We start from the raw sequence: 16,635 nt of genomic DNA on the forward strand, positions 1-16,635 counted from the left end.
CGGCAAGTCCCTCTGGAAGTGAACACCACAATCTACCGACCGTGCACCCAGCGCTCCGTGCGGCTGTTTAGCGTAGTTATCGCGGAAGAATTTTTGTTGCGTGTGCACGACGACTCTGTACTCCTGGGTTGATTTCTATATAGATTTTTGTTTTTTCTCCACGGAATTTTGACTGTTCAGATGTACAACCTAGGGTATTGTTCGTAGAGCGGGGTGATTTACCGGTGAACAAATTGAAGAAATTGATTTTGATCAATTTACAGCATCAAAACGAACCGAATAAATTTGCCTTAGTCTCAGTGAAGGTAAGAGCCTCCCTGTGCATGGGTACCCAGTGTTGCAAACCTCCAAACCATACTTACCTGGCGTGGGGGTTACCGTGATCAAGAAGGCGGTTCCCCCAGGGCGAGGCCCTTCCATTGCACTCCGGTTGGGCTGACCCCTGCGAGTATCTCAAATGTAGATACCTCGGGCGCGTAATTTTTGGGAGTCGGGACTGCGTTCGCGCTGTCCCGGATAAGCAACCTCATTCTCCTTCCAAAGATCTCTAATCTGGAAGGTGAGCGATCTTATGCTGCTCTGCCGGTAAAATTCGTTCCTCACCTGTAATGACAAGTAGATTCGGACGATGATAGTCGGTTTCTTATGGGACTTTTGTTGTCGAAGGAAAGGCCTGATTTCAAACTCAGAGCCAACCGTGTGAAAGTCTGTGTCCAGCTATGAAACTTAGCCATTCTTCAAGTGAGTTTACGATACAAACTTCAACGCTAAATCATCTACTGTAAATTAGTCCAGTCAATAGAGCACATAGGGGCTAAGTAGAGACAATTTCTGAGGAAACTTTCTTATACAGGGTGTTCGAAAAGTCCCCTCCCCCCCCCTAACTTTTGACCTAATTGAGGTAGAGATTTGAAACTTGAAGGGTGTTCCTAGATCAAAGGGAGCTACTTTTTGACCCCCCCCCCCCAATTTTTTTTTGGGTGGGGGGGGGGGGTTACGGATCCTAACTTTTTTTTTCAAATGGGAAGACCACCTTTGTGATACCTCGTTCGAAAGAGCATAAAAAAAGAACATTTTTCGCGCAAACCCGAAGTCATCATCTCAAACCGTTTCAAAATGGCGGCCGGTCAAAGTTCAAAATGGCCGAAAATTGGCACCTCTGCTATTTGCACATGGATTTGCTTGAAACTCGGTAACAGGGGGTATTTTGGAACGAGAAAAACGAATTTGACGTTAGATTTTTAAAAAAAACCCTAATTTTTCAAAACGGCCACCGGTTAAGGCTCAAAAAGGCCGAAAATCTGACAAACTCGATTTCTTGCCAATGGATTCACCTTAAATTCGGTATCTAGGGGTATTGTGACCCGAGAAGAACGAATTCGATGTTAGATTTTTAAACAAACCCTAATTTTTCAAAATGGCCCCCAATTAAAGTTCAAAACGGTCAACAATTGGCAACCTCGACTTTTTGCCGATAGATTCGCCTGAAACTCGGTGTTCGGGGGTATCTGGGTATGAGGAAAACGATAAGCTACGTTGAAACTCGAATTTTTGGTCGGATTGTCAAAATCGGATTGGCCGTGGCCTAAAATGCTAAATCAGCACCTGTTTCCTCGATTTTCGTGAGGCTCGGTATCCGGTTGTAGTTCTAATCGGGAAACTCGAATTTTCGTCAGATTTTCGAAATGTCAAAATCCAAGATGGCGGCCGTGGCCTAAAAATGGTACATCGAAATCTGTTTCGTCGATTTTCGTGAGACTCGATATCCGGTTGTAGTTCTCATCGGGAAACTCGAATTTTTGGTCCGATTTTCAAAATTTCAAGATCCAATATGACGGCCGTGGCCTAAAATGCTAAGGTGCGAGTGTTTCCTAGATTTTCGTGAGGCTCGGTACCCGGTTGTAATTCTCATCGGGAAACTCGAATTTTCGGTCAGATTTTCAAAATTTCAAAAGCCAATATGGCGGCCGTGGCCTAAAATGCTAAATCGAAACCTGTTTCGTCGATTTTCGTGAGACTCGGTATCCGGTTGTAGTTCTCATCGGGAAACTCGAATTTTTGGTCGGATTGTCAAAATTTGAAAATCCATGATGGCGGCCGTGGCCTAAAATGCTACATCGGAACCTGTTTCGTCGATTTTCATGAGACTCGGTCTCCGGTTGTAGTTCTCATCGGGAAACTGGAATTTTTGGTCGGATTGTCAAAATTTCAAAATCCATGATGGCGGCCGTGGCCTAAAATGCTAAATCGGCACCTGTTTCCTAGATTTTCGTGAGACTCGGTATCCGGCTGTAGTTCTCATCGGGAAACTCGCATTTTTGGTCAGATTTTCAAAATTTCAAAGTCCAAGATGGCGGCCGCGGCCTACAATGCTAAATCAGCACCTGTCTCCTCGATTTTCGTGAGACTCGGTATCCGGTTGTAGTTGTCATCGGGAAACTCGAATGTTTGGTCAGATTTTCAAAATTTCAAAATCCAAGATGGCGGCCGTGGCCTAAAATGCTAAATTGAAACCTGTTTCGTCGATTTTCGTGAGACTCGGTATCCGGTTGTAGTTCTCATCGGGAAACTCGAATTTTTGGTCGGATTGTCAAAATTTCAAAATCCAATATGGCGGCCGTGGCCGAAAATGCTAAATCGGCACCTGTTTCCTAGATTTTGGTGAGACTCGGTATCCGGCTGTAGTTCTCATCGGGAAACTCGCATTTTCGGTCAGATTTTCAATAATTCAAAATCCAATATGGCGGCCGTGGCCTAAAATGGTACATCGAAACCTCTTTCGTCGATTTTTGTGAGACTCTATATCCGGTTATACTCCTCATCCGGAAACTCGAATTTTTGGTCAGATTTTCCAAATTTCAAAATCTAATATGGCGGCCCTGGCCGAAAATGCTAAATCGAAACCTGTTTCCGCGATTTTCGTGAGACTCGGTATCCGGTTGTAGTTCTCATTTGGTAACTCGAATTTTTGGTCGGATTTTCAATATTTCCAAATCCGAGATGGCGGCCGCGGCCTAAAATGCTATATCGGCTAATGTTTGCTCTATTTTCGTGGAATTCGGTGATTTCTGACGGACTCTATCGATTTCTGGCCGCAACCGCTCTTTAGATGCTTGGCCACAGTCGACTCGATATATCGATCAGGAGTCATGCGGGAGTAATACACTATTGCCTTTTTTTTAAAGAATTTTGAGCTATCGAGTGATGGAATCGTTGCATGTTACGGCTTTCGAGGGAAATAGTGTGGCCGATAAGGCCTACAACAATCGGATGAAATAGTATTCTCTATAGAGTTGGAGCTAAGATAGAAACATTTATCATAATTAAAAGAAAGAAAAAAAAAAGAAGAAAAAAAAACCGGCGCTCCGCTTCGCTTCGCGCGCGTCTTTTCAGGGTCGTCTGCACATCTAGTTTTTCCTCTTTTTAAGTGTCCCGCGCATCCACCGCGGGAAGGAAGTGTATTTCCCGAAGTGGGACTTTTGTAGTCATAAAATCGTACGTCTGTAAGTCATTGTGTAATGGATAGTTTTTCCAGATATTTCCTTTCCTTGGGCCGCTGTGCGACGAACAGTTCGTCCGAAAACTTTCTTCACCTGACCCACTGTGCGACGGGCAGTTTGTCCAAAATCTTCCTTCCCCTGAACCACTGAGCGACGAAAAGCTTGACCCGCAGTGCGACGAAAATTTTGTCCAAAAACTTCCTCCCCCTGACCCACTGTGCGACGAAAATTTTGTCCAAAAACTTCTTCCCTCTGACCCACTGTGCGACGATCCGCTTGTCCAAAAACTTTCTCCCCCGACCCACTGTGCGGCCCTGCTCCGGCCGGCTCCCCTCATGCCGCGCACCCCTCGCCTAAAACTTTCAAAGCTCGCCATTTTTAAACGGCTCGGCCGATTTGGCTCAAATTCAATACCAAACCAGTCCTATAGAAGAACTACCACCCATAAAAATTTCAGCTCAAAATATTCATTTTCGCTCGAGTTATCGAGTGGACAAGATTTGACCTCCCCCCACTTTCTAGCCCCACCCCTCAAAATCTATTGCCTCAAATTTTAATTTTTTTTCGCAGAATAGTAGTTCTAATGAGTCTCTACTAAATGCAAAAAAAATGGTCAAAATATCTTTCAACGTAAGGAAGATATAACCACTCAAAAATCGAAAAATCTTCAAAAGGCGGAAATACATACATACATACATACATATAGTTAGTTAGTTAGTTTTAGTTAACGACGATCAGCTTCTAGGCTATTTACATACATAGAGATATATATATATATATATATATATATATATATATATATATATATATATATATATATATATATATATATATATATATATGAATTTGAATGGCATACAGGGTGATCCAAAAGTCCCTTTCCACCCCCTCTAACTTTTTACCTAATTGAGGTAAAGATTTGAAACTTGGGAGATATTCCTGGGTCAAAGGGAGCTACCTTTTGGCCCCCCTAAAATTTTCAGGGGGCCAACTTTTAATTTTCAAATGGGAAGACCCCCTTTGTGATAGCTCGTTCGAAAGAGCATAAAAAAAGAAAACTTTTCGCGCAAACCCGAAGTCAATATCTCAAACCGTTTCAAAATGGCGGCCGGTTAAAGTTCAAAATGGCCGAAAATTCACACCGGTTATTTGTCGATGGATTTGCGCGAAAATCGGTATGTAGGGGTATTTTGACACGAGAAAAACGAATTTGACGTTAGATTTTCAAAAAAACCAAAACTTCCAAAATGGCCACCGGTTGAAATTTAAAATGGCCGAAAATTGTCACCTCAGTTTTTTGCTGATGGATTTGCCTAAAACTTGGAATTTGAGAGTATTTTGGCATAAGATAAACAAATTTGAACTTACATTTCTAAAAAAATCAATTTTTTGTCATTTTGAACTTTAACCCGCGGCCATTTTGGAAATTTCGGTTTTTTTGAAAATCTAACGTCAAATTCGTTTTTCTCGTGCCAAAATACCCCTACATACCGATTTTCGCGCAAATCCATCGACAAATAACCGGTGTGAATTTTCGGCCATTTTGAACTTTGACCGGCCGCCATTTTGAAACGGTTTGAGATATTGACTTCGGGTTTGCGCGAAAAGTTTTCTTTTTTTATGCTCTTTCGAACGAGCTATCACAAAGGGGGTCTTCCCATTTGAAAATTCAAAGTTTGGGGCCGTTGCCCCCCCCCCCCCCCCCAAGGGGGCCCCCCTGAAAATTTTAGGGGGCCAAAAAGTAGCTCCCTTTGACCTAGGAATATCCCCCAAGTTTCAAATCTTTACCTCAATTAGGTAAAAAGTTAGAGGGGGTGGAAGGGACTTTTGGATCACCCTGTATATTTTCGTGATCTACGACCCGTGATCGGTGCTCTTCACAATGTCTCAGGTCTGGGTCCGACATCATGGGAGAATGCAATAGTGTATTTTCTTCGGAAAATACACTAAAAATATCCCTGGACCCCGGATCGGTGATTCTCAGTTGAACGTGTGCAAACACGGATATTAGACTCAGTTAAGCGTGATGCGTGTATTATAAAAGTCGGAATTTTCTGTAATAGTGGTGGTTATGATGTAAGGCTAGTTTTTTATTCAAATTGAACTTTTTTTGAAAACCGATTATATAGTTAGATGACTTACTTTCTTATTATTCTTTACGCACAATGGTCATTTCGGGTGGGCAGGCCACCCATCTTCACGTGACTGAATAAGGAAGTAAGTCATCTAACTATAAAATCGGTTTTCAAGAAAGTTTTCGAAAAAAGTTCAATTTAAACAAAAAATTAGTGTTCATTGTGCCGATGAAGTTTCAAAAATAGTGCAGTATGCTACAACTATGGTACACTATGATAGAAGGCTCTAAGCGTAGATGAAAGTGAGAGAGAGTATGTGCTCCGGTTTGGTGGCCCTGAAAAGGGCCGTTGTGAAGAAGGGTGGTGGAGTTATGTTTACTTCTTCTTGGGTGCGGCTTTCTTTGGGCTTTTCTTGACTACAGCTTTCTTGGGTTTCGGTGCCTTCGGCTTCTTGGTGGGTGGCTTGGCGACCTTCTTGGCCTTCGGTGATTTGGCTGCCTTGGGCTTCTTCGGAGATTTGACTTTTTTGGGCTTGGCTGCCTTTGGTTTCTTGGCTTTTGCCGCCTTTGGCTTGGCGGGTTTCTTGGCTACCTTCTTCTTCTCTTCCTTGGCTGGGAGCTTGAAGGATCCGGCGGCGCCTTTACCCTTGGTGAGGATGAGCTTGCCAGAACCGGTGGCGGAGATGACGTACTTGCGGATGAAAGGTGCAAGTTTGTCGGCATCCACCTTGTAGGTGGCGGCGATGTATTTCTTGATGGCCTGGAGGGAGGATCCCTTCTTGTCCTTCAGGGATTTGATGGCCTCGTTGACCATGGTGGCGGTGGGAGGGTGAGCAGCGGGCTTCTTGGGCTTGGCTGCAGCCTTCTTCTTAGGAGTCTTGGGGGTTGCCGGAGCGGCAGCGACTGGAGCGTCAGACATGGTTGAGAGCGGTGCGAGAGTAGCGTTCGAATTGAGAGAAACGAAAGATACGAGTGGCGAGGTGGGGAGTATATTCTTATCCCTCGCGCAAGAGCCAAAAGGAACAAAGCGGCAGTATTTGCACTGTTCATTTTAATTTGTTTCGTTCCGTGTTCGTGACACTTTTCTTTTCTCTAAATTGCTGTATTTTTAACCAATAATTAAGAGAGATCCCCTCTGAACTATGAACTACATAGTTTGGTCTTCCGATTCAACGAATTTTTCTGTCCCGTCGCGAGGTAATATAATTAATCTGGACTGGGTTTTCTGGTCATCCCTTGTTATGCGCTTGGGGTTTCTCGAATAAATTGACGATTCTGTAAGTTTTTTGAGAATTCACCGCGTTACGGTTAGTGCAAATTCAATTCTGGACGTATTTGGCTTTCAAAAAAAGTCCGACCTCATCAAAATCGGTGGAAGAGCGCCGATTTTTCGGACCTCGAAGTTGGTGTGTCCGCACTCTGAATCGAGTTCTCTAACCTGTGTGAAGAGACTAGGCACCCGTTTTCCTCCCCAAAATTGATGTTTTTGGGGGTAGTAGATGGTCTTCACTAAGGGTATTTGTTATGCAGTATCTTCTTTGATAAGAGACTCCTAAAAAATGGTGAAAATCCCCGATTATTCGACATTAGAATCGTTCAAACGCGCCGTCAAGAATAGGTACTCCATGCCAGTCCTATTGTCTTGCTGTAAGGCTGCATTCGTCCTGCAAAGTGAGGCATTGCTCGTTGCATTTATTTTGATAATTAAAAACAGAATAATTAGCGACCCTTGAGGAGCCGAAATGCCTGGAATTTGAACTTCTCAAATTAATGGAGGTCATCTACCTCCACGGAGAGTCAATGTCAAACGCCCCGCAATGGAACTGAGCATAGCGCATACATCGCTCATCCAGCTACTTACCAATTCCATCGTGTACATTACCATCACGAAACGTTTCGTTAGAAGAAGAAAGAACTCGAAAGAACATCACAAATATATACATTAGTAAGTAGAGAGATACGAAGATTTAATGAAATAAATAAAAAGGAAAGTTTTAGAACGACGGATGAAAGGATTAATATTGCTACATAATAGGGGAGACCGGGGCTAGCTATGTTGGCCACGGGGCTATGATAACCATCGTGGGAATTTTGTAGGGAAAAAGGTAAATTTGATGTTTGATGAGAAAGAAGGTTGGCAGCGATGTAGACTAACAGTTTAAAACATCAACATCGATGGTGTCCCCCTCAGTTATGCTCTGTGCTATAACATTCTTCTTTATCTTCGAAAATCGCCCGAAAATGCGATTTTTTTAATTTTGAATTTTTTTTGCTGTGGTGCAGAGTATTTCTTTTATATTTCATTTTTCTTTGTTCCTATTTGAAGGAGACCCCCTTTCCTTTCATTTTAGTGTATGGATTTATGGTTTTTGACCCCTTGTTTCTTAGTTGGATGACTTCGATTCGAGGTAACCTCAATCGGGGCTATGTGGACCATTTTTCTGGGGCTATGTTGACCTACTAAGAAAACATACTTTTTACATTTTTTTTCGCGTATGGATTCAAAATCATTTTCTATAAGTTTAAAATGGTCTTATTTAGTGGAGCAGTAGATCTTCTTCTTCTTTTTTAAGTATCCTTTCGTACCCACTCACTTATTAGATTTGATACTGTTCTTTAAAAAAAAAAAAAAAAAAAAAAAAATTGTTTTAAAATTTTCAGCTCCAAAGGTATTGAGTTTTAAGCTCTTTTAAGTGCAATTGCAATCAACTAAAGAAGGTTCACATAGCCTCCTTACAGGTGGCTCACTTAACCCCGGGGTTGATCAACATAGGACTAAGTCAACTATGTTGACCAAAATGGATTTTTTCTTAAAAAACGCATGAAATTCACAAAATTAAACTATTTTGTACAATATTTTTGGTTGATTTTAATTCTACACTGTATGCTCAAGGATTAGAGCATTCAATCCTTCTGTTTCTTCGGACACAAGTTTGCAAAAAATGTGATCAACATAGTCCCGGTTTCCCCTAGTTTATGTAGGGAGTTTCACTGTTACTTCTTAAGTATGTCATTACATACTCATATGAGGCATGATTTGCTTCTAGTTGTGCTTTCTTGTTAGATATCTGTAGTTTTTTCAGTGAAAGCTTCTTATGCCTCTCAAATGGCACTGTTTGCCGGCAGGCTTTAGACGTTGTAATTAAAATTTACATTTTTCGAACGAACAAACAAACGAACGAACGAACGAACGAACGAACGAACGAACGAACGAACGAACGAACGAACGAACGAATGGATGAATGCGACGGTCCCTCACAAACGGGGTGAAACCTCTTAATGGCGCTCAATTTCACTATCAGCAATTTAGCTTCGAAAAAAAAGCATGAACTAAAGAAATCTGATCTCTTTGCTGCTGACCGTCTCATTAAACTGACTGACTTGACTGACTGAACTGACTTCACTAACTGACCTGAACTTGGCAGGCTGGACTCGACTTTCATAAAATAGCCATAACTGCTGATCGTCCCATTAAATTTACTGACTGACTGACTGACTGACTGACTGACTGACTGGACTGACTTAACTACAGAGCGTATAGAAGGTTAGAGGCCCGACTCGGTGCTAAAACAGGCGCTCAGCTTGTTGCAACGTACGCAACTAATCTACTACTCTATTGTTTTCCCGTAACTGGCGGCGCATTTGTTGCTGCCGGAGCACCTCCACATAGGCGATTTCTCATGCATCATCCCTCCGCAACTCTCGCTCGTCCAATCTGCGCGGAAATCCGTTCGCCGCGCACTCTCGCGCCAACGTAGGCAACTTCTTGCTCTTACGTCAAACTTGTGTTTCAGGTCCTCCGCACCCTCTATACTCTGCTCGACTGACTTGACTTGACTTGACTGGCTGGCTGACTGACAGACTGACTAACATGGGACATGAAAAAGAGGGATGAAACACAATATAGCCCGAATGCAAACAACAATAAAAACACATTTAATACAAACCAGATGGGTTTACAAGGCTAAGGAGATCGAATAAACAAACCAGGACGTTTCGGGCCAATTAGTGCAAACAAGAAGATGAGCATGCAACAGCATGCATGCGAGTTTGCACTAATTCCTACTTTGAGCAGTTGCTTGCTCATTTTCTTGTTTTAATTTGAAATTTTTTAGCTTATGTTCCAGTTGAGAATGGGCATGTAATTGGCCCGAAGCGTCCTAGTTTGTTTATTCGTTTGTTCCTAGATTGTTTGTTTATAACATCGGGCAAAAAAACGAGGCTTAGTGGCCATCGGATATTGTGAGATTTGTTCGGAACTATTCGAATAGATTTGATACAAATCTGGACGAAAACAACTCGAATAAGCGAAATTACAGCCGTCGAGCGGTGATTGTCGACAGCCATTTTCAGCGTGGGATTCCGGTATAGGTATAAGACGGAATTTCATGGCCGTACACAACGCGTGCCTGGAATGACCTGGTGTGGTGCTCGTACATTTGGTGGCCCTGAAAAGGGCCGTTTTAAAGAGATGGTTGTGCGGTGATTGTGGCAAGCTGCTTAACCTCCGAAACCGTAGAGGGTACGTCCTTGACGCTTCAAGGCGTAGACGACATCCATAGCGGTGACAGTCTTCCTCTTGGCGTGCTCGGTGTAGGTGACGGCATCACGGATAACGTTCTCGAGGAAGACCTTCAGAACTCCGCGGGTTTCTTCGTAGATGAGTCCAGAGATACGCTTGACTCCACCTCGGCGGGCCAGACGACGGATGGCGGGCTTGGTTATTCCCTGGATGTTATCGCGGAGCACCTTACGGTGACGCTTGGCTCCTCCTTTTCCGAGTCCTTTACCTCCTTTACCACGACCAGTCATGATTGCGCTACTTCGATCTCACGAGAAAGAATGATAGCCGAAGGTGTGTGCGTACCGTTTTTATACAGTCGCTCGACCGAAGTGAAGCGTTGCGATTGGCCGAACCGCTTTCCACTTCCCGCGAAAATGAACCAATGAACGGTAACAATGTAGCCGCGGGGTCGCGGTAAATTCAAAAGGAGTGGAGGGGCCTTGCTACGCTTTCAAAAACGATGCCGCGCGCGGGACCTCGTTGGAACTATTGTGACGTGTACGAGGGTAGATGGGCCAATCAGAGGAGTGCTGTGCGGCTCTTACCCTCTTCGCATTACCAGTCGACAACTGAACGTCGAACGGTTAGGTTCTCGAGCCAGAGGGACTGAGCGCGGTGCGCAAGCGCAGCTACGCGCGTAGCCCGTAGCCTGAGGGAAACAGCAAGAATTTGATGAAGTTTCACGTGAAATGATCAGTTTTAGTGATTTAAACCCTGAATGAATATATAGTGGACTCTCGATAATTCGAAATTGAAGTGAAGGGAATCGGATTTTTCTTCGAATTAGCGAGGTTTCGAAATAAAGAGAGTTCGAATTAAAGAGATTCCATGTGGAAAAATTTCGAATTAGAGAGGTTCGAATTATAGAGGGAAGGCGCCATCTGAATTCGAATTATAGAGGGGCAAATGGACGGATTTACGCCAAAAGGTCTTTAGGTCAAAGGCCAAGCTCTTTTAGACAACAGTTTACTTCGAATTGTAGAGGGAATGTATCGTCTTATTTCGAATTATAGAGGGAGGCCCATATTTACTTCCCACACTTCGAATTGCAGAGAGAATTTTCAATTTCGACTTAAAGAGGGTCGCGCCAGCTTAAAAATTTCGAAATAACGAGGGGAGAAAAATACATTGATTTTTTTTCGAATTATCGAGAAATTATCAAGGGAAACAGACTTTCCTTCGAATTAACGAGGTTTTCGAATTATCGAGGTTCGAATTATCGAGAGTCCACTGTAGCAATAATATATTTGTATACGTCTCTGTTTATACTGGTCTAGTATCGACCCGACGTGGATTAATAATCGCACTCCGGCAGTATTATTGGGACGTATCACCATGCTCGTTTCTATTAATTTTCTTATATCTGTTGCACACTCGAAGAATAAAGGAAGTAGGGTCCGGGTTTCCTGGGTTTCCTGCAACTCAAGATTTCTTCGGTGCGGGCGGTATCGGGCGCTGGAGTCCCCTAGCAACACCAGCCGTTATTCGACCTAGTCCTAAGATATGTTTTATTTTATTTTATTTGTTTATTTTTTTTTATTTAATTTTTTTATGTATTTTTTTTTATTTTTTTTTTTATTTTTTTTATTTTTTCTTATTTATTTTTTTGAGCAGGTTCAGTTGGAATTGCGCGGGAAATATTTGAATATGCCCGGGTTGCCGCGCATCGGTTTTCAACACTCATCAGTCCGAATCAACGGGTATCGGCAACACGTATCGGCCGCTGGAGTCCCCCAGCAACACCAGCCGTTATTCGACCTAGTCCTAAGATATTTTTTATTTTATTTTATTTTATTTTTTTATTTTTTTTATTTAATTTTTTTATTATTTTCTTATTTCTTTTTTTTTTTATTTTTTTTATTTTTTTTATTTTTTTTATTTTTTGTTATTTTTTTTTTAATTTTTGTATTTTTTTTATATTTTTTATTTTTGTATTTTTTTTTTATTTTTTTATTTTTTTTTATTTTTTTATTTTTTTTTATTTTTTTATTTTTTTTATTTTTTTATTTTTTTTATTTTTTTTTATTTTTTTATTTTTTTTATTTTTTTTATTTTTTTTATTTTTTTATTTTTTTTTTATTTTTTTATTTTTTTTATTTTTTATTTTTTTTTATTTTTTTATTTTTTTTATTTTTTATTTTTTTTTATTTTTTTTCTCTAGAAAAGAAATAGGTGTACTTTATTTTTTTGGAAATTTTTTTTTTTTTTTTTTTTTTTTTAGGGTTACGGAAGCCGTTCCATATTTTTCCACCATTTTTTGTACGTGCCGGCCATTCCTTTTCTTTCTCCGAATTTTTTCTCAATTTTATGACGATTTTTTGGTGAAAAACGTTGGGGTGTATAGTATATCATGAAAGAGGAAATGAGACCATTTTTATTTATATCATTTCCTTTTAAATGATGAATCCAAACGGTACTACCATCATATTTTTTGGGTGCCTGATTTTTTTTTTTTTTTTTTTTTTTTTTTTTTTTTTTTTTTTTTTTTTTGGTTTTGGTAATTAGTGACTTTTTTTGGATTGGGCCGAAATTTTGTACGAAAATCATATTTTTGTTTTTTTGGAAGGATATCATGTATTTTCGGTATGACTTCTACGCAGTATCAGGCAAAGAGAGTTCCCATTTTAAATTTAAAAGTTGTTCCCGGTAATGGCTTAAGATTAAAACTGTAGGTAGGTAAATTCATATAAACAGGTATGAAAGATATATAATGAAGGGATTGTATGAAGTTTCCTATTGACAAATAACTTTTTACAAGAGGCATCTTTCGGAAGATTGAGTATTGTCTCGAGTACTTTTTTTTTTTTTTTTTTTTTTTTTTTTCAATTATGAAAATTGTTTCAATATAAGTTTTACTGATGAAATATAGGATTGAATAACTGACTAAGGAAAGAAATAGGGAACGGTAGAGATTTAGTAAAGATTTAGTAAAGAGAGAGAGAGTCTCTGAGAATTCTCAATTTGAGAATAATTGAGTGGGGATTTTCCGAAATTGCTGATAGTTGTGTGTTGAATTTTACTTAAGTCTTCATCGAAGAAAATTCCTAGGAATTTTTGGGAGTCAACTATGTTCAGGCTAATATTATGAGTCATAATTGTACTTTGATTAAATCTAGATTTTGGGCCGTTGAATATCATAGGACATGTTTTATTAAAATTGGAAATCATGAAACTGTTAAAGAACCAATCGGTAAGCTTTTGAAAAATTATATCACCTGAGTTTAAAGAAAATTTCATTGATATCTGACCCTGCGAGACTATTATTGAAACATCGCCTGCAAATAGTATTGTGATGCCGAGTTCTTTGGGTAGTGCATCGATGATATCATTTCTGTAGATGAGGAATGCGTAGGAGAGGAATTAGGAGTGAGCCTTGGGGTGCTCCGACTTCGATGGCCTTATAGAGGGATTTTATCCATTCACTGTTTGGAAGAAGGGCCTGAAGTCTATGTTGTAAGTAGGAAAACATTAGTTTGAGGGTTGATTCGTTGAATCCATGGTGTTTTAGTTTATATAATAATATTAATTCATGATTTACTATGTCAAACGCAGCACTGAGATCGCAGTACAATGTGACCGCAATCAATTTATTTTTATAGCTCTGATGACGTAATATTCTCAGTTTTTCTTGGATTGCAGTATGGGTGCTCTTGCCTGGGATAAATCCATGCCGGTTACTGTGAAATAACTGATTCTTGATAAAGAATCTTAGGAGCTGTTACTTTCTCAAAGATTTTATTAATTGGATTTATTGAGAGCAATATGGGTCTGTCATTTGCCGTTAGGTATTTTGGATCTTTTTTATGTGCCTAAGGAGACGACTGTCGACTTTTTAAGTTCATTCCGATAAGTGGATGAATTTACAAGTAAATAAAAAATCTTTGTGAGCGGTTTCCTGATTTCACCATTCACTTGTTTGATAAAATGCCAGAGTTTTGGAATGGGTTGTTGATCTAGGTACTAGTTTTTAATTCTTTAATTATTGTTTCAATACTTGAAAAGGACACTTTATTAATACTGGAAGGGCGCTGTATTTGTTTTTCAGATAGTTTTGGTTGATTTATCCGAGGCTCATTGTTTTCGAACGTTTCCTCAAGTAATTTGGGGACTTCGGAGGTAAAGTATTCATTGAATTTCTGGGCTAAGATTTCGTTGTCTGTTACGGGTAGTCCATCTATTAGTATCTCGTTGATTTTATTGTCATTGGATTTACCTATCGTATCATATAGAGTTGACTAATCTCCACGTTGTCTTATTGAGGGTTATCACTATTTTCTATGATTTTTTCAGTATACTTCCTTTTCGCTTCTCGCAAGACTTTTCTGTGCAATTTGACATAATTAGAGTGCCTAAAGTTCAGCAAGCACTTTGAGAAGGAGCTTAACCAATATCTGAGAGTGTTTTTGAACTTGGCGGGGCTCATCCTCATAATCAACTGTACATCTTGGTATGGGTAAAAAAAAAAAGTAATTTTGATACTTCTTTTTATCACTAATTAACGCAGTATCACATCAGTAATCACTACAGTAACAACCATGTATAATTTCTCTCATACTACTCTTGAAAATATTCTGTGAAACATCATCAAGTAGAAAATCCAACGCCCAAACCTCAAAACGTGAGTTTAAAATTTCGTTCCGCCACGAGGCCCCGTGTAATTATTAAGCCGAGAGAAGGCATAGCTATTATTCCATGGAGAAGGTCCGGCTGCCTCCGTGGTACCTTGAGTCGCAGTTGGTACTTTGTAAAGTTTATGGATTTTTCCATTAATCCATTTCCCTCTGCCACGACTTGGTCAGATGATGTGCCGCACCGGATATGCTCAGAGATTTGGTGGCCCTGAAAAGGGCCGTTTTAAAAGAGTGCAGGATCTATGAATGCGCTTAAGCACGTTCTCCACGGATGCGGCGAGCCAGCTGGATGTCCTTGGGCATGATGGTGACACGCTTGGCGTGGATGGCGCACAAGTTGGTGTCTTCGAAGAGACCTACGAGGTAGGCTTCGCTAGCCTCCTGCAGGGCGAGGACAGCGGAGCTCTGGAAACGGAGATCAGTCTTGAAATCCTGAGCGATTTCACGGACAAGACGCTGGAAAGGCAGCTTGCGGATCAGAAGCTCAGTGCTCTTCTGGTAACGACGGATCTCACGGAGAGCGACGGTACCGGGCCTGTAACGGTGAGGTTTCTTGACTCCTCCGGTGGCGGGTGCGCTCTTGCGGGCGGCTTTGGTGGCCAGCTGCTTGCGAGGGGCCTTTCCTCCGGTGGATTTACGGGCGGTTTGCTTCGTACGTGCCATCTTTCACGGATCGAGGACTTGCTAGAACTCTAAAAGTGATATGATGTTGAACGGTGGAGGTTCGGAGTATTTATAGTAGAGATTCCCGCCAATTTTGCGCCCCAGTCGATGAGTGGTCGATGAGCCGCCCAATGGGAGCCTTCCGTCATGGCGCTGGATTTGAAAATATGTAAACCTGCGAGCAGTATGATACTTATGCAATTTCAAGTACTCAAATTTCTTGTGTTTTTGGTTAGTATCTCAGTTTTAGTTGTGAAAGCAGTTTCCATTACCGCTTTGGTATCATTTACCAACGTGTATGTACGTTGACGTCGATCATTTTGCTATCGTATTATGCAACCTAACTACAGATATAATATATTGTGGAAGCACAATCAGCGTCCCGACCTCTGATGTTACTTCCGGTGTTGTTGTGTTGTTAACATGGTTTTTTTCAGTGACAAACGATTATTGAAATTATTCTTGGTGTTCGTAATTCGCATACAGTGGACTCTCGATAATTCGAAAACCTCATTAATTCGAAGGAAAGTCTGTTTCCCTTGAAAATCTCCCGATAATTCGAAGAAAATCAATGTATTTTTCTCCCCTCGGTATTTCGAAATTTTTAAGCTGGCGCGGCCCTCTATAATTCGAAATTGCGACAAAAATTCTCTCTGTAATTCGACGAAGTGTGGAAAGTAAATATGGTCCTCCCTCTGTAATTCGAATTAAGAAGGTACATTCCCTCTACAATTCGAAGTCAACTGTTCATGTACCTGGGTGTCTGAAAGAGCTTGGCCTTTGACCTAAAGACCTTTTGGCGTAAATCCGTCCATTTGCCCCTCTATAATTCGAATTCAGATGGCGCCTTCCCTCTATAATTCGAACCTCTCTAATTCGAAATTTTTCCACATGGAATCTCTTTAATTCGAACTCTCTTTATTTCGAAACCTCGCTAATTCGAAGAAAAAGCCGATTCCCTTCAAATTCGAATTATCGAGAGTCCACTGTACCAGTATTTCGACTTCATTGCGCTGTTACGTCGAATCGGAAATCAGCTGCAACTCCATAGGGCTAATGGTACGGACTTCACTTACTGGATATTTCATCCATGGATTTGGATTAATCTCATGAGTTTAAGGCATTCCGAAGAAGTGAACTGAGAAGTGAACTCGGAAGGAACGAGCACCGCAAACTCGTCGGCTCCAATTCATTCATCGTGGA

General features: G+C 40.9%; 3 protein-coding genes and 1 non-coding gene across 4 annotated transcripts; 1 reads left to right on the forward strand and 3 right to left on the reverse strand.

Annotated features, from left to right (window-relative positions):
* The first annotated feature begins 354 nt into the window (after positions 1-354).
* Positions 355-516, forward strand: LOC140224728 (U1 spliceosomal RNA). The gene has a single exon (XR_011899982.1). It is a non-coding gene; the product is annotated as a U1 spliceosomal RNA (small nuclear RNA).
* A 5,005-nt stretch (positions 517-5,521) lies between these two features.
* Positions 5,522-6,568, reverse strand: LOC140224587 (histone H1-like). Its single transcript, XM_072300367.1, has one exon. It carries the CDS (start codon positions 6,491-6,493, stop codon positions 5,951-5,953), a length of 543 nt encoding a protein of 180 aa, XP_072156468.1. The 5' UTR covers positions 6,494-6,568; the 3' UTR covers positions 5,522-5,950.
* A 3,449-nt stretch (positions 6,569-10,017) lies between these two features.
* LOC109040150 (histone H4) lies at positions 10,018-10,424 on the reverse strand. Its single transcript, XM_019055962.2, has one exon. It carries the CDS (start codon positions 10,384-10,386, stop codon positions 10,075-10,077), a length of 312 nt encoding a protein of 103 aa, XP_018911507.1. The 5' UTR covers positions 10,387-10,424; the 3' UTR covers positions 10,018-10,074.
* A 4,173-nt stretch (positions 10,425-14,597) lies between these two features.
* On the reverse strand, positions 14,598-15,482 carry LOC140224589 (histone H3). The gene has a single exon (XM_072300369.1). The coding sequence runs from the start codon at positions 15,430-15,432 to the stop codon at positions 15,022-15,024; it is 411 nt and encodes a 136-aa protein (XP_072156470.1). The 5' UTR covers positions 15,433-15,482; the 3' UTR covers positions 14,598-15,021.
* Between the last annotated feature and the right edge of the window lie 1,153 nt (positions 15,483-16,635).

This window comes from Bemisia tabaci, chromosome 5 (assembly GCF_918797505.1).
Source record: "Bemisia tabaci chromosome 5, PGI_BMITA_v3".
NCBI lineage: Eukaryota > Metazoa > Arthropoda > Insecta > Hemiptera > Aleyrodidae > Bemisia > Bemisia tabaci.

What these genes read in the sequence shown, in the direction of transcription:
- LOC140224587 (XM_072300367.1), bottom strand. Translation starts at nt 6,493, where the DNA reads ATGTCTGACGCTCCAGTCGCTGCCGCTCCGGCAACCCCCAAGACTCCT.
- LOC140224589 (XM_072300369.1), bottom strand. Translation starts at nt 15,432, where the DNA reads ATGGCACGTACGAAGCAAACCGCCCGTAAATCCACCGGAGGAAAGGCC.
- LOC109040150 (XM_019055962.2), bottom strand. Translation starts at nt 10,386, where the DNA reads ATGACTGGTCGTGGTAAAGGAGGTAAAGGACTCGGAAAAGGAGGAGCC.